At 46.2% G+C, this 20519-nt stretch overlaps 1 protein-coding gene across 1 annotated transcript in view; it reads right to left on the reverse strand.

Moving 5' to 3' along the window:
- Window positions 1-20519, reverse strand: part of NVL (nuclear VCP like) — a 91057-nt gene that overhangs the window by 2983 nt on the left and 67555 nt on the right. The window contains exon 22 of the mRNA XM_063124115.1: window positions 15314-15384. Coding sequence (XP_062980185.1) covers window positions 15314-15384 — 71 coding nt within the window. The remainder of the gene's footprint in view (window positions 1-15313; window positions 15385-20519) is intronic.

The following is a 20519-nucleotide window of genomic DNA, read 5'->3' on the forward strand; positions in this document are numbered from 1 at the left end:
CCAGAGCATGGACAACTGAAGCCAGGTTATCCCTGTCTAGATAGGGGCGTAGCTGGGCCACCAACCGGAGTTTGTAGAAGGCACTCCATGCCACTGAGGTCACCTGAGCCTCAAGTGACAATGATGGGTCTAAAAGAACCCCCAAGCTACGAACCTGCTCCTTCAGGGTGAGTGCAATCCCATCCAGAACCGGTAGAACACCTCCCATCCTGTCAGCGGAATCACCTACTAACAGCATCTCAGTCTTGTCTGGATTGAGTCTCAGTTTATTAGCCCTCATCCAGTCCATTGTCGCAGCCAGGCACCGATTCAACACATCCACAGCCTCTCTTGCTGAAGATGAAAAGGAGAAATAGAGCTGCATGTCATCTGTCCGGCGAGGTGATGTTTGCCCTTTCCTGGATGGGGTTGCACTCCCCCTAAAGGATCGGGTCCATAGTTTGGGGGTGCTCTTGGATCCAGAACTGTCACTTGAGGCACAGGTGAACTCAGTGGCAAAGAGCACCTTTTATCAGCTTAGGCTGATATACCAACTGTGCCCTTATCTGGACAGAGATAGCCTAGCTACAGTTATCCATGCTCTGATAACCTCTCGTTTGGATTATTGCAATGTGTTATACGTGGGGCTGCCTTTGAAAACGGTCCGGAAACTTCAACTGGTACAAAACAGGGCAGCCCGTTTACTAACAGGGACTGGCCGACGAGACCACATTACGCCAGTCCTTTTCCAGCTTCATTGGCTGCCAGTCCAGGTCCGGGCCCGATTCAAAGTGCTGGTATTAACATTTAAAGCCCTAAACGGCTTGGGTCCAGGTTATCTGAAGGAACGCCTCCTTCCGTATGTACCTGCCTGGACCCTAAGGTCATCCTCAGGGGTCCTTCTCCGAGAGCCCCTGCCAAAGGAAGTGAGGCAGGTGGCTACCAGGAGGAGGGCCTTCTCTGCTGTGGCACCCCAGCTGTGGAATGAGCTCCCTAAGGAGGTTCGCTTGGCACCTACATTATATGCTTTTAGACACCAGGTGAAGACCTTTTTATTCTCCCAGCATTTTAACAGTCTATAAATAAATTTTAACTTGGTGTTTTAAATTTGTAATTTTGTATTGCTGCTGTTTTTATCTGGTTGAGCTTTTATATTGTATTTTATATTATGGTTTTATACTGTTGTTTTATACTTTGAATGTTTTTAATTTTTGTGAAACGCCCAGAGAGCTCTGGCTATTGGGCGGTATAGAAATGTAATAAATAAATAAATAAATAAATAAATAAATGAAAACAATAACAAAAATAGTGTCCAATGTGTCAGCACTAAAGTCTCAATAACATGTTACAAAACAGCATATGGGGAAAATATTTTAGTAGTAAAAGTACAGAGTTTTTGTATATTCACTAATTCACCACATATTCACTAATCAGGGTGTCTAAATAAACATTCACAATTCTAGGCGTCTAAATAATTGTAGGCATCTAAATAAAACAGGTGTCCAGTACAATTCCCGTTTCAAGGAGTCTTCATCAGTTGGACACTGTAGAACAATACAATATCTCTCTCAAATATTGGTAAAAACCATTCAGTAAGAACAATACAAAAAATCAGAGTATACTGGGCTCACCACCTTATTCATAGAAGGAGCCGTGGCTGTATGTTTGGGGTGGAGCCCTCCAACATTATCTATATAAGAGCATAATAAAGATTATAATTATAAGGTACCCAAAACACTAATTAGTTATACAATGTTATACTCAATGCTATTTGAGCTTATCAGCTTGTAGTTATCATGTTTAGATCAGCCACATAAAGCTCTCAAATGCTTGGGGAGGCTTAACGAGCTCCATGCTCTTATAAACTGTGCATAATGTGGCTAATATGATAATGCATATGATTTTTACCAATATTTGAGAGAGAGATTGTATTGTTCCACAGCGTCCAACTGACAAAGACTCCTCGAAACGGGAATTGTACCGGACACCTGTTTTATTTAGATGCCTACAATTATTTAGACACCTAGAATTGTGAATGTTGTTGTTATTATTATTATTATTATTATTATTATTATTATTATTATTATTAGTAGTAGTAGTATTCCACCTTTTGCCCAATGCTGGGCCTCAAGGCAGCCTTACAAAGTTTAAAACATACATTTGGGGGTGGGGGAACAAAATCATAAACAATTAAAAAAAATACACAACAAAATTGTAAGGCCTTAACATAGATGGAGGGCCAGATTATTCTCCAAAGGCCTGCTGGAACAAAAAAGTTTTAGCCTGCTTCCGAAAACCCATCAAGGAGGGAGACAGCCTAGCTTCCCCGGGAAGAGAGCTCGAGAGCACTGGAGCAGCCACCGAGAAGGCCCTCTCCCATGTTCCCACCAAGCGCTCCTGTGAATGCGGTGGGACTGAAAGAAGGGCTTCTCCAGAAGATCTCAAAGCACAGGCAGGTTTATAAGGGAGAATGCGTTCTTTCAAATAACCTGGACCCGAGCCATATAGGGCTTTATAGGTCATAACCAGCACTTTGAATTATGCCCGGAAACAGACTGGAAGCCAGTGGAGCAGTTTTAACAGGGGAGTTGTGTGCTCCCCAGTCAACAATCTGGCTGCAACTCTTTGAACCAGCTGGAGTTTCCGAACACTCTTCAAAGGCAGCCCCACGTAGAGCACGTTACAGTAATCCAATCGGGATGTAACTACGGCATGTGTCACCGTGGCCAGGTCTGACATCTCTAGGAACAGGCGCAGCTGGCGCACTAGCTTTAACTGTGCAAATGCACTCCTGGCCACCACCGAAATCTGGGCATCCAGGCTCAGGGCTGAATCCAGAAGTACACCCAAGCTGCGGACCTGTGTCTTAAGGGGGAGTGTAACCCCATCCAACACAAGCTGAATCCCTATTTCCTGATCTGCCTTTCGACTGATCAGGAGCACCTCTGTCTTATCTGGATTAAGCTTTAATTTGTTTGCCCTCATCCAATCTGTTACTGCCAACAAACACTGGTTTAGCACAGAAACCGCTTCCTTGGAATTGGGTGGAAAGGAATAGTAGAGTTGGGTGTCATCAGCGTACTGGTGGAACCGCACCCCACAACTCCGGATAACCTCTCCCAATGGTTTCATGTATATGTTAAATAGCATGGGGGGGAAAACAGAGCCCTGAAGGACTCCACAGGCCAACTGCCAAGGAGTCGAACAGGAGTCCCCCAGTACCACCTTCTGGGTCCGTCCATCCAGGAAGGAATGGAGCCACTGTAAAACAGTGCCTCCAAGACCCATCCCAGCAAGGCGGCCCAGAAGGATACCATGGTCGATGGTATCGAACGCCGCTGAGAGGTCCAGCAGAACCAGCAGGGACACACAACCCCTGTCCAGTTCCCAGCGAAGATCATCCACCAAGGCGATTCTGTCCCATAACCTGGCCTGAAGCCATTCAATATTTAGATGCCCTGGTTAGTGGATATGTGGGGGGATACAACTCTGTACTTTTACTACAAAAATATTTTCCCCATATGCTGTTTTGTAACATGTTATTGAGACTTTAGTGCTGACACATTGGACACTATTATTGTTATTGTTTTCTTTATTTTCTATACATTGGAGGCTTCTGCACCGTTGGAGTTACACTGAACCACACTTGCCATTTAGATGCCCATTCTCCTAGTTTGGAGCTCCCTGCAATCCTGGTTTGTTTGAACCATCCTAAATAATTTGGTGTTGGTAGCAAACTTGACCATTTCACTGCTCACTCCTAATTCCAGATCATTTATGAATAAGTTAAAAAACATTAGTCATTTTACAGAGGTTTCCTCATTTGAATTCAAATGTGACTGTATTAAACTGCCTTGGCAATTTCCCACTTATATATTAAATCTGATAGCACTGTTTCTAATTGATTCTGATTGCAAAGAAGAGAATGTTTTGCACTCAGTTCAGTTTTTGTTAAAGTAGGTACTGTAACTTCTAAAAACAAACAAACCAAAGAAAAAAGAAAAAAGTGCCCAACAGTTTTATTGACCTGAGTGGATATGCTTTCTTAAATCACTTTTAGAAATGTTTACCAGTCTGAGGAGTCTTAAGATATTTTGGATTCCCTAAGCTGAGGTTGGAGACAACACTCCAAACTCGGGGGGGGGGGGAAATTGGAGCTCCACTCCCCCACTGCAGACAGCATGGAAAGAACTGTGTCAGCTGCTCTCCTAGGAAGGGAACTCGACCCTGAAAAAGGGGGAAAGGGGGTGCTTTGGTGGGTGAAGGAGGGCAGGAAGCCAGAATACAAGTTACCCTGTGGTCTCTTCCAGCCTCTTTCCCTCTTCCTCTGAAATGCCCCAGCTAGACAGGCAAAAAAGGCCAGCTAGTAATAAATGGGTGGGAAGATGGCCTCCCCTGCTCTTCCTAGCCTGCATTAGATAATCGTAAGCCTCCAAGTTCATGGACTCATAGGATTGTGCCCTAAGTTGTCTTCTCTTTCCCCTGCCCCATATTGATCCAAACAAAAACATCTGCAGGTGCAGGTATTCATCTGTTTTCAGTCTGAACACTTCTTTTTGAAGGCTTTTTGAGTTGTACAATTCTAGCAATTTGAAAATAGTCTAATAAAGGTATTGTCATGCTTGCAGTTGAGGTGGTTTATTTTCACTTGAATCTCCTTTTTGTGTAACACCTTCAGTTCTGATCTCTTTTTAAAACTATGATGAGCATGACATAAAATATCCTAAAGTAATACAATATTTTTATGATTGTTTTGAAGCGTTCTGGGCATGGAAATAAGGCAGACAAAAATGAGGCTTAATTTTTTAAAGCAGTGTTAGAGGAACATGGGTGTTTGTTATATGTATTACTGAGTGACTGATAGTTCAGAAATGTAACAGGGCCAGGCAAGCTGTTAAATGTAATTTCTTTAATATATATTACATTTCTGCTCACCATTTAAATCAGTGGTTCCCAAAGTGGGCGGTATTGCCCCCTTAGGGGCGGTGGGATTGCATAAGGGGGCGTTAAGAGGCAAAGGGACGGCAGGGGGGTGCTGGCAGGGGGCGCTAAGAGGCAAAGGGGCGGCAGGGGGGCGCTCGAGGTGGTCTTTCCAGAAGGTCCTAAAACCCAGGGACCGAGCAGGAAAGAGCGGCAAATTCAGCTGCTCTCCGCACACTATTCCTGCTCAGGAAAGACTTTCTCACTCACGCAGCCACTCTCTCCTCCTATCTCAAGCCCACAGTGGCCCCACCAAAAGTAAGGGGTGGAGGAAGCGCCCACAGGAGGCAGCAGAGCGGCAAATTCAGCTGCTCTGCCCACTCTTCTCCTGCCTAGGAGGGCCCAGGGCTTCTTTCCTGCTGGAGCCACCGCTGCCTGCTCGCTCGCTCCCTTCCTCCCTCGGCCAGAGCTGCTCCCTCCTACAAGCTGCCCCGGCAGACCTCTCGCGATAGTTGCTGCACAAGGCAGGAGCAGCAGCCATGTGGCGGAGAGGAAGGAGCATGTGGAGGACGGCGGGCGGCAGAGCAGCTGCCAAGAACAGCAGTCAGCCGGCAGGCTGGGTGGGGAGCAGGACTGCTTGTGCTGCTGCAAGGTATCACCAGGCTCCCTTCCCCTGTCAGGAGTTGCAGATTGGGGCCATCTCCCCTCTGAGCTGCTGCCCTCCTGTCATAATCAGCCCGGCAGCTATTGTGAGGTTTGGGGGGAGGGGGGTTGAAGAGAGAGAGAGAGAGAGAGACAGAGATGCTGTGTGTCTGTGTCTGTGCTCCCACCCCCCAAAAAATCTGGACTACAACAGGATTGAGAGAGAAAAGAAAAGGGGGAGGGAGAGAGAATTGCAATCCCCCAGGTCCTTCCTGGCTAAAGAAGATTCACCAGCACCTTCCTATCTGCCCTTGCTTATTTCAGGGTGTCCAACCCCCTTTTTTCAAGCGTTCTTTTGGTAAACATGGTATGTGTGTATCTTGTGTCACCATAAAAACAGAGCTGCAACACAATCCTAAGTATGTCTACTTAGAAGTAAGCCCCACTGAGATCAATAGAACTTACTCTGAGGTAAATGTGCATAGGAATCAGCCTGAAAACGAAGAGAGGGTGAAAGAAAAGACAGGAGAAAATGAATTGTAGAAATAGAATAGCAAGGTAACTGTGGGATATTTAACCATATTTAAAGACAATAAGTACAGTAAAATTAGTGCCCCTCTACTTCAGTCCCAGCCAGATTTTCCATAGGAAAGCTCTGTAGCAGGTGGCAGATAATTATTTTAAAATTTTAATTAAAATACATTATCCTTTCCTGTAACAAAATGGTGCTTACTCCTAAGTAAGTGTGTTCCACTGAAGAAGGAAATCCTATTTGATTCCTGTATTCATGCTAGTGTGACATGATAAGCTAAAGGCACAATTTTATGCATGTTTAGACCAAAAAAAGTCCTTTAACTCCTAGAATCCCCTCTAAATGGGAAGCACCTGCCCCAGGCTTGCCGAGGCAGGGAGGGAAAAGAGAGCGAATGCCTCTGTTTGCAGCCAGCATGGCAGGGCACACCAATTGGATTTTGAATAAAGTATTCAATTAATTGTTACTGATTTAAATGAACAAATTCCCTCATTGTTTCCTGGAAGCTTATGATGTAACAAGCAAGTTTCTAGTTGCGTAACAGTATTTCCGATACTCCCAGTACACATCTGAAGTATTACAAGTGACCTCTATTTCACCAAGTGGTAGTGGGCCAATCTTAGAATACATACTGTATATACAGCTAAAAAAAAGTAGCCAGTCAGAGCCTCTGTCATAGTAACATAGCGATGCACGTAAAAGTCAGCTGGACCACATTATACTTGCTTTTGAAGAGCATCCTGAGACAAAGCTCTCATTCTCCATAATGCCTGCATATGTTTCAGCAGAGGCAATACATTGGCAAACCTTAAGTTCTATTACACACTTGCTACAGTGTGAATTTTCCTCCTATCCAGTTATGACCACAAGAGAGAAAGCTGTTTGCAAAGTGCCTGGTTAGGAATCAGTTTTTAGGATCAAAAGGCAGAAATAGAAAATACCAAGGCAGCTTAACCCGAGACTAATTGAAATAGGAGCTTATATCATGAGTGGAAACGAGATACTCATTTAAGTAGGAGCTTGAATAAAACAGGATCACATGGGCATTTGAGCGTTCTAAACCTCAACAGTCCTGCAGTTTTACTTACTGGCAAAGGCTATAATCAAACAATGTGCATGCACTGTACTTTTTGTTCTTCTTTCCAAGATGTAATTAAATCATTCAGGGTTTTTTTGTTGCCTGGGTCAGGTAAGTGGGGGAAATGCAGGGAACGCAAGTCACAGCAACTGGGTTAGATTGCCAATCGTTTAAGGATATTAGTCACAAAACTGCTTGTTCATAATTTGAGATGGAATGATTTCTTCAAATTAATTAAATATTAGTACAAATGTGGTTGAGTGCTCAGCACCCAATTGTGTTTGTCCATATGGAGTGCCACTACTACGTCTGGGCAAAGGCCACAATCCAGCTAATGTTAAGGCAGGTTGCTTACCTGTAACTGGAGTTCTTCGAGTGGTCATCTGTGCATTCACACCAATGGGCTCTGCACCTGCGCGAGCTCGGCTTCGGGAACTTTCAAAGCTTATGATAATTTTAGGCGGGAACCATCCCCCACGCTGCACTGCGCATCTCCGTTAGGTTCCCGCCTACTCTTTCAGTTTAAAACTTGCTTGACCACATTGTGGCCTAATAAGTAAATATTATGTAAAGAAACCAAAAATAGAACACTGAGAGGGGAAGGAGGGTGGGTTGTGTGAATGCACAGATGACCACTCGAAGAACTCCAGTTACAGGTAAGCAACCTGCCTTTCTTCTTCGTGGTCTCTGTGCATCACACCAATGGGCGAATAACAAGCTTACTCACCAGGTAGAGGGTCGGTGTTCTATTGAAGGACTTCAGAGAGGATGAGACGGCCGAAGGTGCAGTCCCGTCTGGCTGTGACATCCAGTCTGTAATGGCGGATGAAGGTCGATGGTGTCGACCAAGTCGCTGCTTTGCAGAGATCAGGAAGAGATGCTCCTTTGGAGAAAGCAACTGATGTGCTTTCTCCTTTGGAGAAAGCAACTAGGAGGAGGGCTTTCTCCGCTGTGGCACCCCGGTTGTGGAACGAGCTCCCCAGAGAGGTCCGCCTGGCGCCTACACTGTACTGCTTTCGTCGCCAGCTGAAGACCTTTTTATTAACTCAGTATTTTAACACTTAATTTTAACTTAAATTTAAATTTTACTGTTTTAACTCTGTATTTTAATCTTATATCAACTTTGCTGTGTGGTTTTATCCTGGTTGCGCTTTTTATATTGTATTTCATAATTGTGTTTTAACCTGTTGGGTGTTTTACTGTGGTTTTAATTTTTGTGAACCGCCCAGAGAGCTTCGGCTATTGGGCGGTATAAAAATGTAATAAATAAATAAATAAATAAATAAATAAATAAATAATGTGGCCACCGCTCTAGTTGAGTGGGCCGTTAACCTTCCTGGTGGGCTTATATGAGATGATTCATATGCCAGTCGAATAGTTTCGACTACCCAGGATGCTAGTCTCTGCGATGACACAGCCCGACCTCTCTTGGGGCCTCCATAACAAATGAAAAGGCGTTCAGTTTGTCTGAGGGATTCTGTCCTGGCCTTATAAAAGGCCAATGCCCTGCGGACATCCAGAGAATGGAGAGACCTTTCGATCGGGGAGGTGGGAGCTGGGAAGAAGGCTGGAAGTATGATAGGCTGATTAACGTGGAAATCAGAGATCACCTTTGGAAGGAAGGCGGGGTCAGTATGTAGGACGACTTTATCCCTGTGGAATACAAGATATGGGTGATCCACTCGGAGGGCACAAAGTTCACCTGCTCTGCGAGCTGAAGTAATTGCAACGAGGAATACAACTTTAAACGTTAGGAGCCTTAGGTCTACTGTGGCTAAGGGCTCAAACGGTGCCTTTGTCAATGCTTGAAGCACAAGAGGCAAATTCCATTGGGGTAACAGGTTGCGAACAGGAGGCGCAATATTTTTTAGCCCCTTGAAAAAACTTTTAACTAAAACATGAGAGAAGAAGGAAGTAGTATTAGTTTCAAGGTATGCATTATCTTTAGCAATTGTTGCTGAAATGGCAGCCAGATAAATTCTGATTGACGTAGGCTTAAGACCTTTGAGATGCAGTGATAGGAGGAATTCGAGGATTTGTGGTACTGATGGCTTCCGCGGATCAAATTGCTTTTCATTTGCAAAGGATTGGAATCGCTTCCATTTGGCAGCATAAGATTTTAGAGTGGCTGGCTTGCGAGATGCTTCTATGATTGCTCTAACTGGCGACGATACCGAGAGCTGCTTGCCTTGGTTAGCTTCCACGCGGTCAATTTCAGTGTGTGTAGGTCTGGGTGATGGATTGTTCCGTGCTCCTGCGTCAATAGGTCTGGTGCCAGAGGGAGGCGACGGTGTTCCCCTTGCGCTAGGCGGTGGAGGGTGGTAAACCATGGTTGCCTCGGCCACCAGGGGGTTATGACAATCCCGTACGCTTTGTCCGTCATTAGTTTCGCTACAACTTTCGTTAATAGGGGAAACGGGGGAAAGAGGTAAAGCATCGGTTCTGTCCATGTGAATAGAAATGCATCGCCGAGGGATCTGGTTCCTTTCCCTGCTCGACTGCAGAATTGATGGCATTTCGTGTTGGTTTGTGTGGCAAAAACGTCTATCTCTGGGGTTCCCCATGAGTGGAACAGTTCTTGTGTCACCGAGTGTTTCATTTCCCATTCGTGGGAGGGGGAGTACGAGCGGCTGAGATCGTCGGCTAAGATGTTGTCTGTGCCTGCAATATGTATCGCCACGATGTCGATGTTTCTGGAGGTGCACCAATCGATAGTTTTGATGGTGAGATTGAGGAGCTTGAGGGATCGCGTCCCTCCCTGTTTGTTTAGGTAATATATTGTGGTCATATTGTCGGATAATATCTGGATGTATTGGTTCGCTATGACCGTTTCGAAGGAGGAAAGCGCCTTGGCCACCGCCAAAAGCTCGAGGAAGTTGATGTGAAGTTGACGTTGTTGGGTTGTCCATAGGCCTTGTGTTACTAAAGTCTTGTGGTGTGGCCGTTGGCAATGAGCTCCCCAGCCCTTCAATGACGCATCTGTGGTAAGTGTTACCGAAGGGTTGGGGGGGCTGAATGGCATTCCGTTCGATAGGTTGTTGTCGTGTTTCCACCAAAGAAGCGATCTGATTATCTGTGGAGGAAGGCGTAGCCAAGTATGTTTGGAGTCTGCGTCGAGGTCAAAGTGGCGGATAAACCAGTTCTGCAATGGTCTCATTTTGAGACGTGCGAGTTTGACCACCGCAGTGGTGGACGCCATCAAACCGAGGAGCCTCTGAATGGTTAGGGCTCGTACCCTGGGATGTGATGCAACTTGGGTTGCAAGAGCTGTGATTATCTTGGCTCGGTTCAGTGGCAGGAAAGCTTTGGCTGCGGTAGAGTCCAGTTTCGCGCCTATGAATTGAATTGTCTTGGTAGGGAACAGTACTGATTTCTCGATGTTCACACGTAGTCCCAGTTGTCGCAAAAGGTGAAGGGTTAGCGATATATCTGAGCATAGTTGTTGTTTGGAGTTGGCTACCAATAGCCAATCGTCGAGAAAGGGGTGCACTTGGACTCCCTGGAGTCTCAGGTTGGCACAGACGACTGCCATTATTTTTGTGAACACCCTCGGGGCTGATGCCAACCCGAAAGGGAGGACGCGGAATTCGAAACATTGGCTCCCGATTGCGAAGCGAAGGTACTTTTGGCTTGAAGGATGAATCGCGATGTGAAAATAGGCATCGCGGAGATCTATTGCTGCAAACCAGTCTCCTTGTTGTATTAAAGGTAGGATTGCTGCCAGCGTTGTCATCCTGAATTTTCGTGGTGTTACATAAAAGTTTACACCCCTTAGGGCCAGTATAGGTCGAAGACCTCCGTCTTTTTTCGGGACTGTGAAATATCTCGAGTAGAAGCCCTTGTGGGTTTGCATGGGAGCGATGGGATGAATGGCGCCCTTTTGGAGCAGTGCCCTTACTTCCTCGCACAAGGTTGGTGATGGAGACATGGTTTTTAGTCCCGAGAAAGGGGGGGGGGTCTTCGAATTCGATACGGTATCCGTGTCGAACAATGGAAAGGACCCAGTTGTCAGTAGTGACAGACTCCCAGGCCTGGGAGAACGGGAATAAGAGGGGGCATGAACTTTTTTCCCCGATGTCCAAGATGAGGGGGACCAAGTGGGAGTCAAAGATGCTGTTTTTTGTTGGGGTCCCCCCGTTTCCTTGGTGTCTGGTACCTAGGGAAGGTCTGAGTAGAGCGACGTTGTTGCCAGTTGGGTTGCTGTCTATCGGTGCGTTCTGTGGGACGGCGGAATTGTTGAGAAGGGGGGCTTCTGTACCACTTGCGTTGCCTGAAGTTGGTTTGTGGTTGCGTTATCCCCATTTTGCGTGCCGTGTTTTTTGCCTTTTGTATGGCATCCATGGTGTCGTCTGTTTTGCTATTAAATAGCCCCTCGCTGTCAAACGGTAAGTCCTCAATTCTTTTACGGGCTTCTTGTGTCAGTCCAGCTGAGCGTAACCAGGCGTGGCGACACAGAGCAATCGCACCCACCATTGCCTTAGAGTTATAGTCTGTTTGGTGGCGAGCAGTATTTATTTGTTGCCTGGCCATTTTTTGCGCTTCAGCCTGAAAAACTTGGGCAAGTTCTCTCTGCTCATCTGGGAGGTGGTCGGACAACGACCCCATCTTTTCCCATAGGAAAAGCTGATATCTTGCCATAACAGCTTGATAATTTGCGACTCGAAGTCCCAGGGCGGTAGAGGAATATAAACGTCTGCCAAGCAGATCCAGTCTGCGTCCCTCTTTGTCTACAGGGGAGGAGTGTACTCTTTGCGATCTCCCTTGTGAAGCTTCGACAATCACCGAGTTGGGAGGAGGATGAGAGAATAGGAACTCTGCGCCTGGTTCCTGGACTTTATACATATTTTCCAATCTTCTAGCTGTTGGTGGCATAGAAGACGGGTTTTTCCATGAAAGCTTGGCTGTTTGAAGGAGAGTGGGTAAGAATGGTATGACCACGGAGGAAGGCATCTCTGCGTGGACTGCATCGAAGACTGGGTCCTTAACATGCTCTATAGTCTGATGAGTTTCCAAACCTAGGGATTGAGCCATTCGTTGGACATTCTCAGTGAAGTGGCCCCTGTCTTCCGGTGGAGATGTGGATTCTCCCGAAGCGACCGCTCCATCTGGAGATGGTGTGGAGGGGGTTACCGATGAGATGGAGGCTGTATCAGACTGGTAATCCTCGTCTGGTGAGCATGAGGATTCCCGGTCGACTGCCTCCAGTGATTGGATACGGGGTAGCTGTAAATGCTGTGGGGGATGTTCCGCGGCCGGAATTGCGGCAGCTATTGCAGTTGTTTGAGAAGTAGATACGGTCGGGTTTGGTAGTGACCGAGAGACTGGTGGTGGTGGAATAAAACGATCGTCGTAACGGTATCGAGGGCTCGATGGGATAAAGTGTTCCTCCTGTTGATATCGAGGGGGATAACCATGATAGTCGTAGTAATGGTAGTAGTCTGGTGGTCTGAAGTAGTTCCAGTCGCCCCAGCCATAATAAGGTCTGGGGGGGGGCTGACCAGTTGGATTCCCTGTCTGAGCCTGAATGGCAAGATCGTGGAGAGCGTGATCTGTCTCTGTGACCATGAGATCGAGTATGTCTCGGAGATAGGGTCTGCAGACGAGATCGAGGAGATCTATGGTCTGTGCCCTCAAAGGGTGGGGGATGCCCCAACTCCAGGCGTGCTGGTGGGGTCGGATCCCGTATTTCACCCTCCGACATCGACAAGGCGTGCCTCGATGTCGACAACGGTACTGAGGCTTCGCTTGGTGGTTGCCCAGTACGTGATGGGGCCGGTGATGCCGGTATCGGTGGTAGGGGGGGCAGCGGCATAGCGCTCGCTCCTAAAGATTCGGACAGAGGTTGTGTAGGGCGTCTCTTTTTCTTTTTATGAGAGTCTGTATGTTTCGATGTGCGGGCCTTCTTTGATATCTTCTTCGCCGTTGATACGGATAGAGACGGGCTTGGCGTAGCGGAATCCAAGCACTCTGTGGGGCCCTGTCTCTGTTGAATTGAGGTGCGGCTTGGCGCGTTTTGCATGGCTGGAGAGGTGGAGGATTCGTCCACTGCAAGCAAAGTTTTCTCCCAAAGAACTGCACGAAGACGATCAGCACGATGCTTTCGAGTTTGTCTAGTAAACGCCATGCAGTGGTGGCAGGATTCTGGAATGTGTTGTTCTCCCAAGCAAATCAAGCAAAGGGAGTGACCATCGGTGGGGGGGAGCTTGGCTCTGCATCTAACACATTTTCTAAACGGGGCCTTAACGGCCATACACGACGGCGACGGTGCGGGAATCGCGCAGTTTTGCGCTATTTGTTGCTATCTAACTATATACAGTAAGGTATCTACAGAAAAACTATACTATTAATCTATCTAATATATTCTTTTTTTTTTTTTAGTTATGAAGAACAAACGCTTCTTTTGACGAGAGTCCCGAAGAACGAGCAGCCACAATGGCGGTCAAAAAGAAACTGAAAGAGTAGGCGGGAACCTAACGGACATGCGCAGTGCAGCGTGGGGGATGGTTCCCGCCTAAAATTATCATAAGCTAGAGCCCATTGGTGTGATGCACAGAGACCACAAAGAAGAAGTAATGTTTACATCCCTTTGAAATCAATGGCATACAGGCTATTTATACTCCAGAGGTTTCAGTGAGACATGCAGCACTAGCCTACACATGTCTACTCAAGTAAACCCCACTGAGTTCAATAGGACTTCCTTCCAGGTAAGAGTGCACAACTAACATTAGCCGGATTGGAGTAAAAAATATTTAAGACAAAATTAACAGTACAGTGTTTCCTGTACTGAGTCAGTACAACAATGCTTGGTAGGAAGATATGACTCACATTAACTCAGTTTTGTTTTCAGAGAGATTTTTTGGCTTAAAACCGTACTGGAATTTCAGAAACAATTCTCCAAGTTATACAGAGGAAAAAGGCCCCCACATTTTTAATTAATGCTGTTGAGCAAGACTTGAGCTATAACTATACTTGCTGGAGATATTTTCTTGGAACAACATTTTCTTCTTTTTTTATAAAGTAGATGTTACATGAGGCAACAGGTGAAAATGACACTGCAGATTCCTGTTCCAAGTATCTCTCTCTTCTGTGTGTTTTGACTAGTTGAATGCCAACAAATGCAGGAGGAGAATCATCAACTGAATGCTTCTCCCAAGTTTCCTGCACATAGAAAACTAGCAAGTCAGGGAGAAGTATTCTCACCTCATCACTGCTGCACTATTTTTAAAAGTGTAAGGAGTCTGAGCCATTCATTTAAGTCTCCCAGTTTCTATTCCTCATCCTGGAGAAAAGCTCACATACAACGCTTAGAATATTTTATAATTCAAGGACAGAAGACTGATGAAAATGAACAGAAGTTGTTATCTATGCTTTAACTCTGTTTACAAGGCATACAATGTTAATGACAAAAAACAACTAGACTGGGGCCATAGCTAGACCTAAGGTTTATCCCTGGATCGTCCAGGGGTCAAAACTGTTCATCTAGTGCTCAGGCAGGGGCGAACCCTGCATGATCCCAGGATAAACCTTAGGTCTAGCTGTGGGCTGGATTAACCATTCTGGAAGATTGTTCCTGAACATGTAAAAAGACTGTGAAAACTCATAGGTGTAAACAGATCTAAAATGCTAAAAAAGGGAGTCAAAGGCGATGAGAAATGGTTTAACATGCAAAGTATTTTTTACCCAGTTCCTGTTCATCTAAGCCAGAACATTTTCATCTAAGCCAGTGGCTTCCAAACTGTTCCAGGGAACCTCATTCTCAATTCATGGATACTAATCTTTCTTGGGGGCAGAAATATTGTCTTCAAAATCCAGTTCTTCCCTCCCAAAAGATCCACACTGAACCTACACTTATCAGCAAACATGGCTGAAGGAACAAGACAGGATTCCAAGCTTACCAGAGGTTTGATTGAAGACAGCCATCCTGCTTTTAGTGGTACACAATGTTCAATTTACCAGGTGCCTTCTCCTTTACAGAAATAATAACCTAATCTGGCTGAGGCCCTCATCTACACTATATTTAGAGTTGCCTTTTAAAGGATATTGAGGCTATTTCAGACAGACTAAATAGCTTAGTGCATATTTCTTTGCAGTCTCCTACTATATTATTGTTCAGTGTTACCCTTCACTTAAGTCTCCAACCAAAAACTTACAGCATTTCCTACCTTTTTGGATATAGAAGATTTCACTTTCTTGAAAGCTTCTTCAAAGTGTTTTCTGGCAATCTTGATACCTCCTGTGAAGAATATGGTAAAATAGGAGATACTTAACATGATTCCAGAATATGAATGAAATGGAACTTGATTCAATTAACAAATAAGTAAAGAGAGGAAGACAATAACTGCATCGGCTGGGTTGGAATCAGGATCTGCCTTCTATGGGAGGAAGGCTTCTACTGGTGGGGAGTCCTTCTGCCCACCTCTTACCCTACTCAGCAGGAGGCCTTTTAGCATTTTTAGGGGGCTACAAAGGGAAGCAGGAAGAAGGAAAGTCCACTTCCATCAGTACAGTTGATCCAGAATAAATCTGGAACCAACCTGTTGTTTTTTAACAAGGCAGAACTTGCCGTACGTTCACCTTCCCACTACTTACTTAATTCCCACCCATCTCCATGGCAACTTTTCCAAAGCCACTTAGTTGAGACCAAGGCCAGGTGGGTGTTGCCATCCTAAACATCTTGACTGCACTCTTCTTACCCATGGACAATTCAACATGGCAACAACAACACGCCACCTAGTCAAATCACAGCAGAAGAGTCATAGAGACAAAGTGGAATTTGGATACCTCATCATGGGTAAAGTTATGATTAGGATGTTTATTTATTAATTTATTACATTTTTATACCGCCCAATAGCCGAAGTTCTTTGGGCAGTTCACAAAAATTAAAACCATAATAAAACAACATGTTGGAATTTGTTTCACACAACTCAGCAATTCAGTATCCCAGATCTGCTGTATTCATATAGATGATAACAGGAGTGGTACTAGGCACTCAAAAGATTTATTTATTATTTATTTATTTATTTATTTATTACATTTTTATACCGCCCAATAGCCGAAGCTCTCTGGGCGGTTCACAAAAATTAAAATCATCATAAAACAACCAACAAGTTAAAAATACAAATACAAAATACAATATAAAAAGCACAACCAGGATAAAACCACGCAGCAAAATTGATATAAGGTTAAAATACAGAGTTAAAACAGTATAATTTAAATTTAAGTTAAAATTAAGTGTTAAAATACTGAGTGAATAAAAAGGTCTTCAGCTGGCGACGAAAGGAGTACAGTGTAGGTGCCAGGCGGACCTCTCTGGGGAGCTCATTCCACAACCGGGGTGCCACAGCGGAGAAAGCCCTCCTCCTAGTAGCCACCTGCCTCACTTCCTTTGGCAGGGGCTCACGGAGAAGGGCCCCTGTAGATGATCTTAAGGTCCGGGTAGGTACATATGGGAGGAGGCGTTCCTTCAAATAACCTGGCCCCAAACCGTTTAGGGCTTTAAATGTCAATACCAGCACTTTGAATCGGGCCCGGACCTGGACTGGCAGCCAATGAAGTTGTAAAAGGACTGGCGTAATGTGATCTCGCCAGCCAGGGCTCAGGCCCATAGGACAAAAAACTGCATAAATTTGTATATTCTAAATTACAAATGCAGATGTATGTGCATAGTTACAAATAATTACTTATAATTTAAACTGTATAGAAGGCAAGCTAATTAGCCTCTTGCTTGCTTTCAGGACAGAACTGTGCAGTGTCCCAAATGGTGTTTCCTTAAAACTTATCCTCCACACAACTACACTTTTCCTTGGTCTTTTAGGCCAAATCCAGATGGGGAGGATGGAGTGTGTGGGACCAGCAAAGAGCTGTATGGCACCGTGAACATCTACCAATTAACTGCAAGCTGAACGTGGCACTCTGTTAAGGGAGAGCATGGGGACGTATGTAATATAGTACATTAAACATAGCAGGATTTACTTCTGAGTAAACCCTCACTCACTCTACCCCATCACCAACAAGCACAACAGAATTTGAAAGAGGCCTCAAGACTGGAGGACATTGTTTTGCTTGTCTCAGTCCCCAGACCAGGTGAGGAGGCAGGCAGACCCACCACCAAAGGTGGCTCTTCATTTTACCTCAGATTGATTTTGGCAATTTCTGGGATTCTAGAGCAATTTTTAAACAATTCTTTGGATCTAACTTCTTGAAACCCAAACTCTACACCAAATGTTGCAATATTAAGTTTTGAGCCACCTCATCATCATACAACTCTTAAAGTTGGATACCTTTATTAGGACCAACCAAAATTCCCAGTTGTGGTTTTCGGGGGGGGGGGGTTATCTCTCATGTACCAAGAAAGCTATCCTTGCTTTTGTTTTTGTTTTTAAAATTACCAACATTTTCAATCTCCAGGTTTCTTTCTAGATCTAGATATTCAAACTATTTTCAGGGTGGATAAGGCAAGTTGCAGCTCTGAGCAGATTTACTAAGGACTAAGACTCAAATCCTACATACAATTACTGGGGAATAAACCCCATTGAACTCAGGACAACTTACATCTGTTTAAACATGTTTAGGATTATGCAGTGAACTTGATGTAATCTGGAACATTTTTCTCCATCCACAGATCTCTATGTAACCCCAGTTGTTCCCCCTACCCCACATAATTCCCTGTACCATCTCAGCTGCCTTTTTGCACCCCACAGGTCTCTACAGTCATGTCCCAGTGTGGTCCTAAGACATGTTGCTGCCTGAGGCAGAGCAGCAAATGGCACCCCTTCTACCACCTAGCCCTAGTCAAGGTGCATTGTAGTACTCCAAGCCAGTCAAGTTGTTTTGGCCCCTGAGGTAGAAAATCGTACAAGCACCTCTCCCCTTCCCAGTAGAGACAGTGCTATGATAATTAATGAATTTTTCCTGCTTTTCCATGATGTCCCAAATCAGCTGCCTTAGACTCTACAGTGTGAGTGTGTGTGTGTGTGTGTGTCTTTAAAGCCTCCTGTCTCCTAAGGACACCTGTATTTGTAAAAAGAAGGGATAAATGGGCAGGGGGCGATGAAGGCATTTGATTTCAGGAAAAACGTCAGGGAAGCAGCAGGAGGGGAAACACATATGTGCAAAAAGCCAGTTAGTCCATGGGGATCAGATGCAACAGGGATCGTTAGGGCTCAAGTGCTATTTTTCTCTAGTTATATGATGAACAACATCCTTCAAAATAACTTTCTGTACAGTGGACTCCAGTCCATTCAAATTTGTTGTGCCACAGTAAATTTGTGAGACCTGGAGGTGCTGTGGCTTTAGAACACAAATTTATTTATTTATTTTATTTATTTATTTATTTGTTTGGCTGGTGGGGGGGAAAGAAGAACAGGGACTGCTGGGGCTTCCCTCTGCAGTCTCTCCCCTCACCTGCTGGGCGTCAGCTGACTGAGTGCTCCACCTCTCCCTAACAGGTACATCTGAAGCCTGCCAGAGGCTGCGCCTCGGCGCGCGCCTCGGCGACGCGCCGAGTGCGGCGCCGAGTGCGCACTTGGCGCCGCACTTTGCGGCGCACATAGGAGATACCATACTACTGTACCTGCAAGATCTCCAACCAGCCAACCAGCAGCAAATTGTAAAATACATTTTAATTACTTTTTAATATGTGCCTGGGGAGCTCTGGGGGATACGGGGATGCCCACATAACTGTGGTCACGGGTAGGGGGAGGTATGGTGCTAGGGGAGGAACAGGCCAGATGAGGAGAAGAGGGGATAGATTCCTTACAGCTATTCCCTCTTCTGGTTCCTACCCCAACCGGATAGTTCCTGGTGGCCATATCAGCTTGCTCTCGGGTCTGGTGGTGCTGCTGCTGAACGCCAGGTCAGTCCAGAATAAAATCTCCCTCATCCATGATTTGATTGTGAATGAGGGGGCTGACCTGGTATGCATCACTGAGACCTGGGTGGGTGAACTGGGTGGGGTTGCTCTCACCCAGCTCTGCCCTCCTGGGTACTCGGTGCAGCACCAGCACAGACTCGAGGGCCGGGGAGGGGGGGTTGCCGTGGTCTATAGGAATACAATCTCCCTCTCTAGGCTTCCTGTTCAGTCGAGTGCTGGTCTGGAGTGTTTGTACTGTGTGTTGGGTACTCGAGACAGATTAGGGATTCTGCTGGTGTACCGTCCACCCCGCTGCCCAACAGTCTCCCTGCCTGAGCTGACGGAGGTTGTCTCGGACCTGGTGTTGAGGACCCCCAGGATGGTGGTTCTGGGGGATCTCAACTTCCATGCCGAGGCTGCTGTATCCGGAGCGGCTCAGGACTTCATGGCTGCCATGACAACCATGGGGCTGTCTCAACATGTCATCGGCCCAACACATGCAAAGGGACACACACTTGATCTGGTTTTCTCGACTGGACAGGAGGATGGTGATCTGGAAGTGGGGGAACTAACATCTACCCCCTTGTCATGGTCGGATCACTTCCTACTGAGGTTTAGACTCTCGGCGGCCTTTCCCCTCTGCAAGGGTGGGGGGCCTATTAAAATGGTCCGCCCCCGGAGGCTAATGGACTCCGATGGATTCCAGAGGGCTCTGGGGGATTTTCCTGCTGATATGGCCGGTGCTCCTGTCGAAGCCCAGGTTGCTCTGTGGAATGCAGAGATGACTCGGGCGGTTGACACGATCGCGCCCAAGCGTCCTCTCCCTCTGAGCAGAGCCCGGTCAGCTCCTTGGTATACATCTGAGCTGAGGGCGATGAAGCAAGAGGGGAGACGGCTAGAACGCAGGTGGAGGAAAACTCGTGCTGGGTCTGATCGAACACGGGCTAGAGCTCACTATCGAGCCTACTCTGTGGCGGTGAGGGTGGCAAAGAGGCAGTTCTTTTCCACCAGCATTGCGTCTTCTCGGTGTCGTCCGGCGGAGCTTTTCCGAGTGGTTCGTGGCCTGTTACACTCTGGGCCAGGGCGTGAGATAGTTGAACCCTCGGTAGCACGCTGTGACGAGTTTGCACGGCACTTTGAAGATAAAGTCGCTCAGATTCGTCATGAATTGGACACCACACTTAATGCAGCACCACTAGTAGAGGCGTTCAGAGCGCCGTCCGGCTCAGTTTTATTGGATGAGTTTCAGTTATTGAGGCCCGAGGATGTGGACAAGATGCTTGGCCAAGTCCGGTCGACCACCTGTGTGCTTGACCCTTGCCCCTCGTGGCTCATTACATCAAATAAGGAGGGGATCGCCGGCTGGGTCCAGGAGGTTGTAAATGCCTCCTTGAGAGAGGGAGTGGTGCCGGCCTCTTTAAAAGAGGCGGTAATTAGACCACTCCTGAAGAAGCCTAATCTGGACCCGGAGGAGGTTAACAACTACAGGCCGGTGGCTAATATCCCTTTCCTGGGCA

The sequence above is a fragment of the Elgaria multicarinata genome, chromosome 4 (genome assembly GCF_023053635.1).
Source record: "Elgaria multicarinata webbii isolate HBS135686 ecotype San Diego chromosome 4, rElgMul1.1.pri, whole genome shotgun sequence".
Classification (NCBI taxonomy): domain Eukaryota; kingdom Metazoa; phylum Chordata; class Lepidosauria; order Squamata; family Anguidae; genus Elgaria; species Elgaria multicarinata.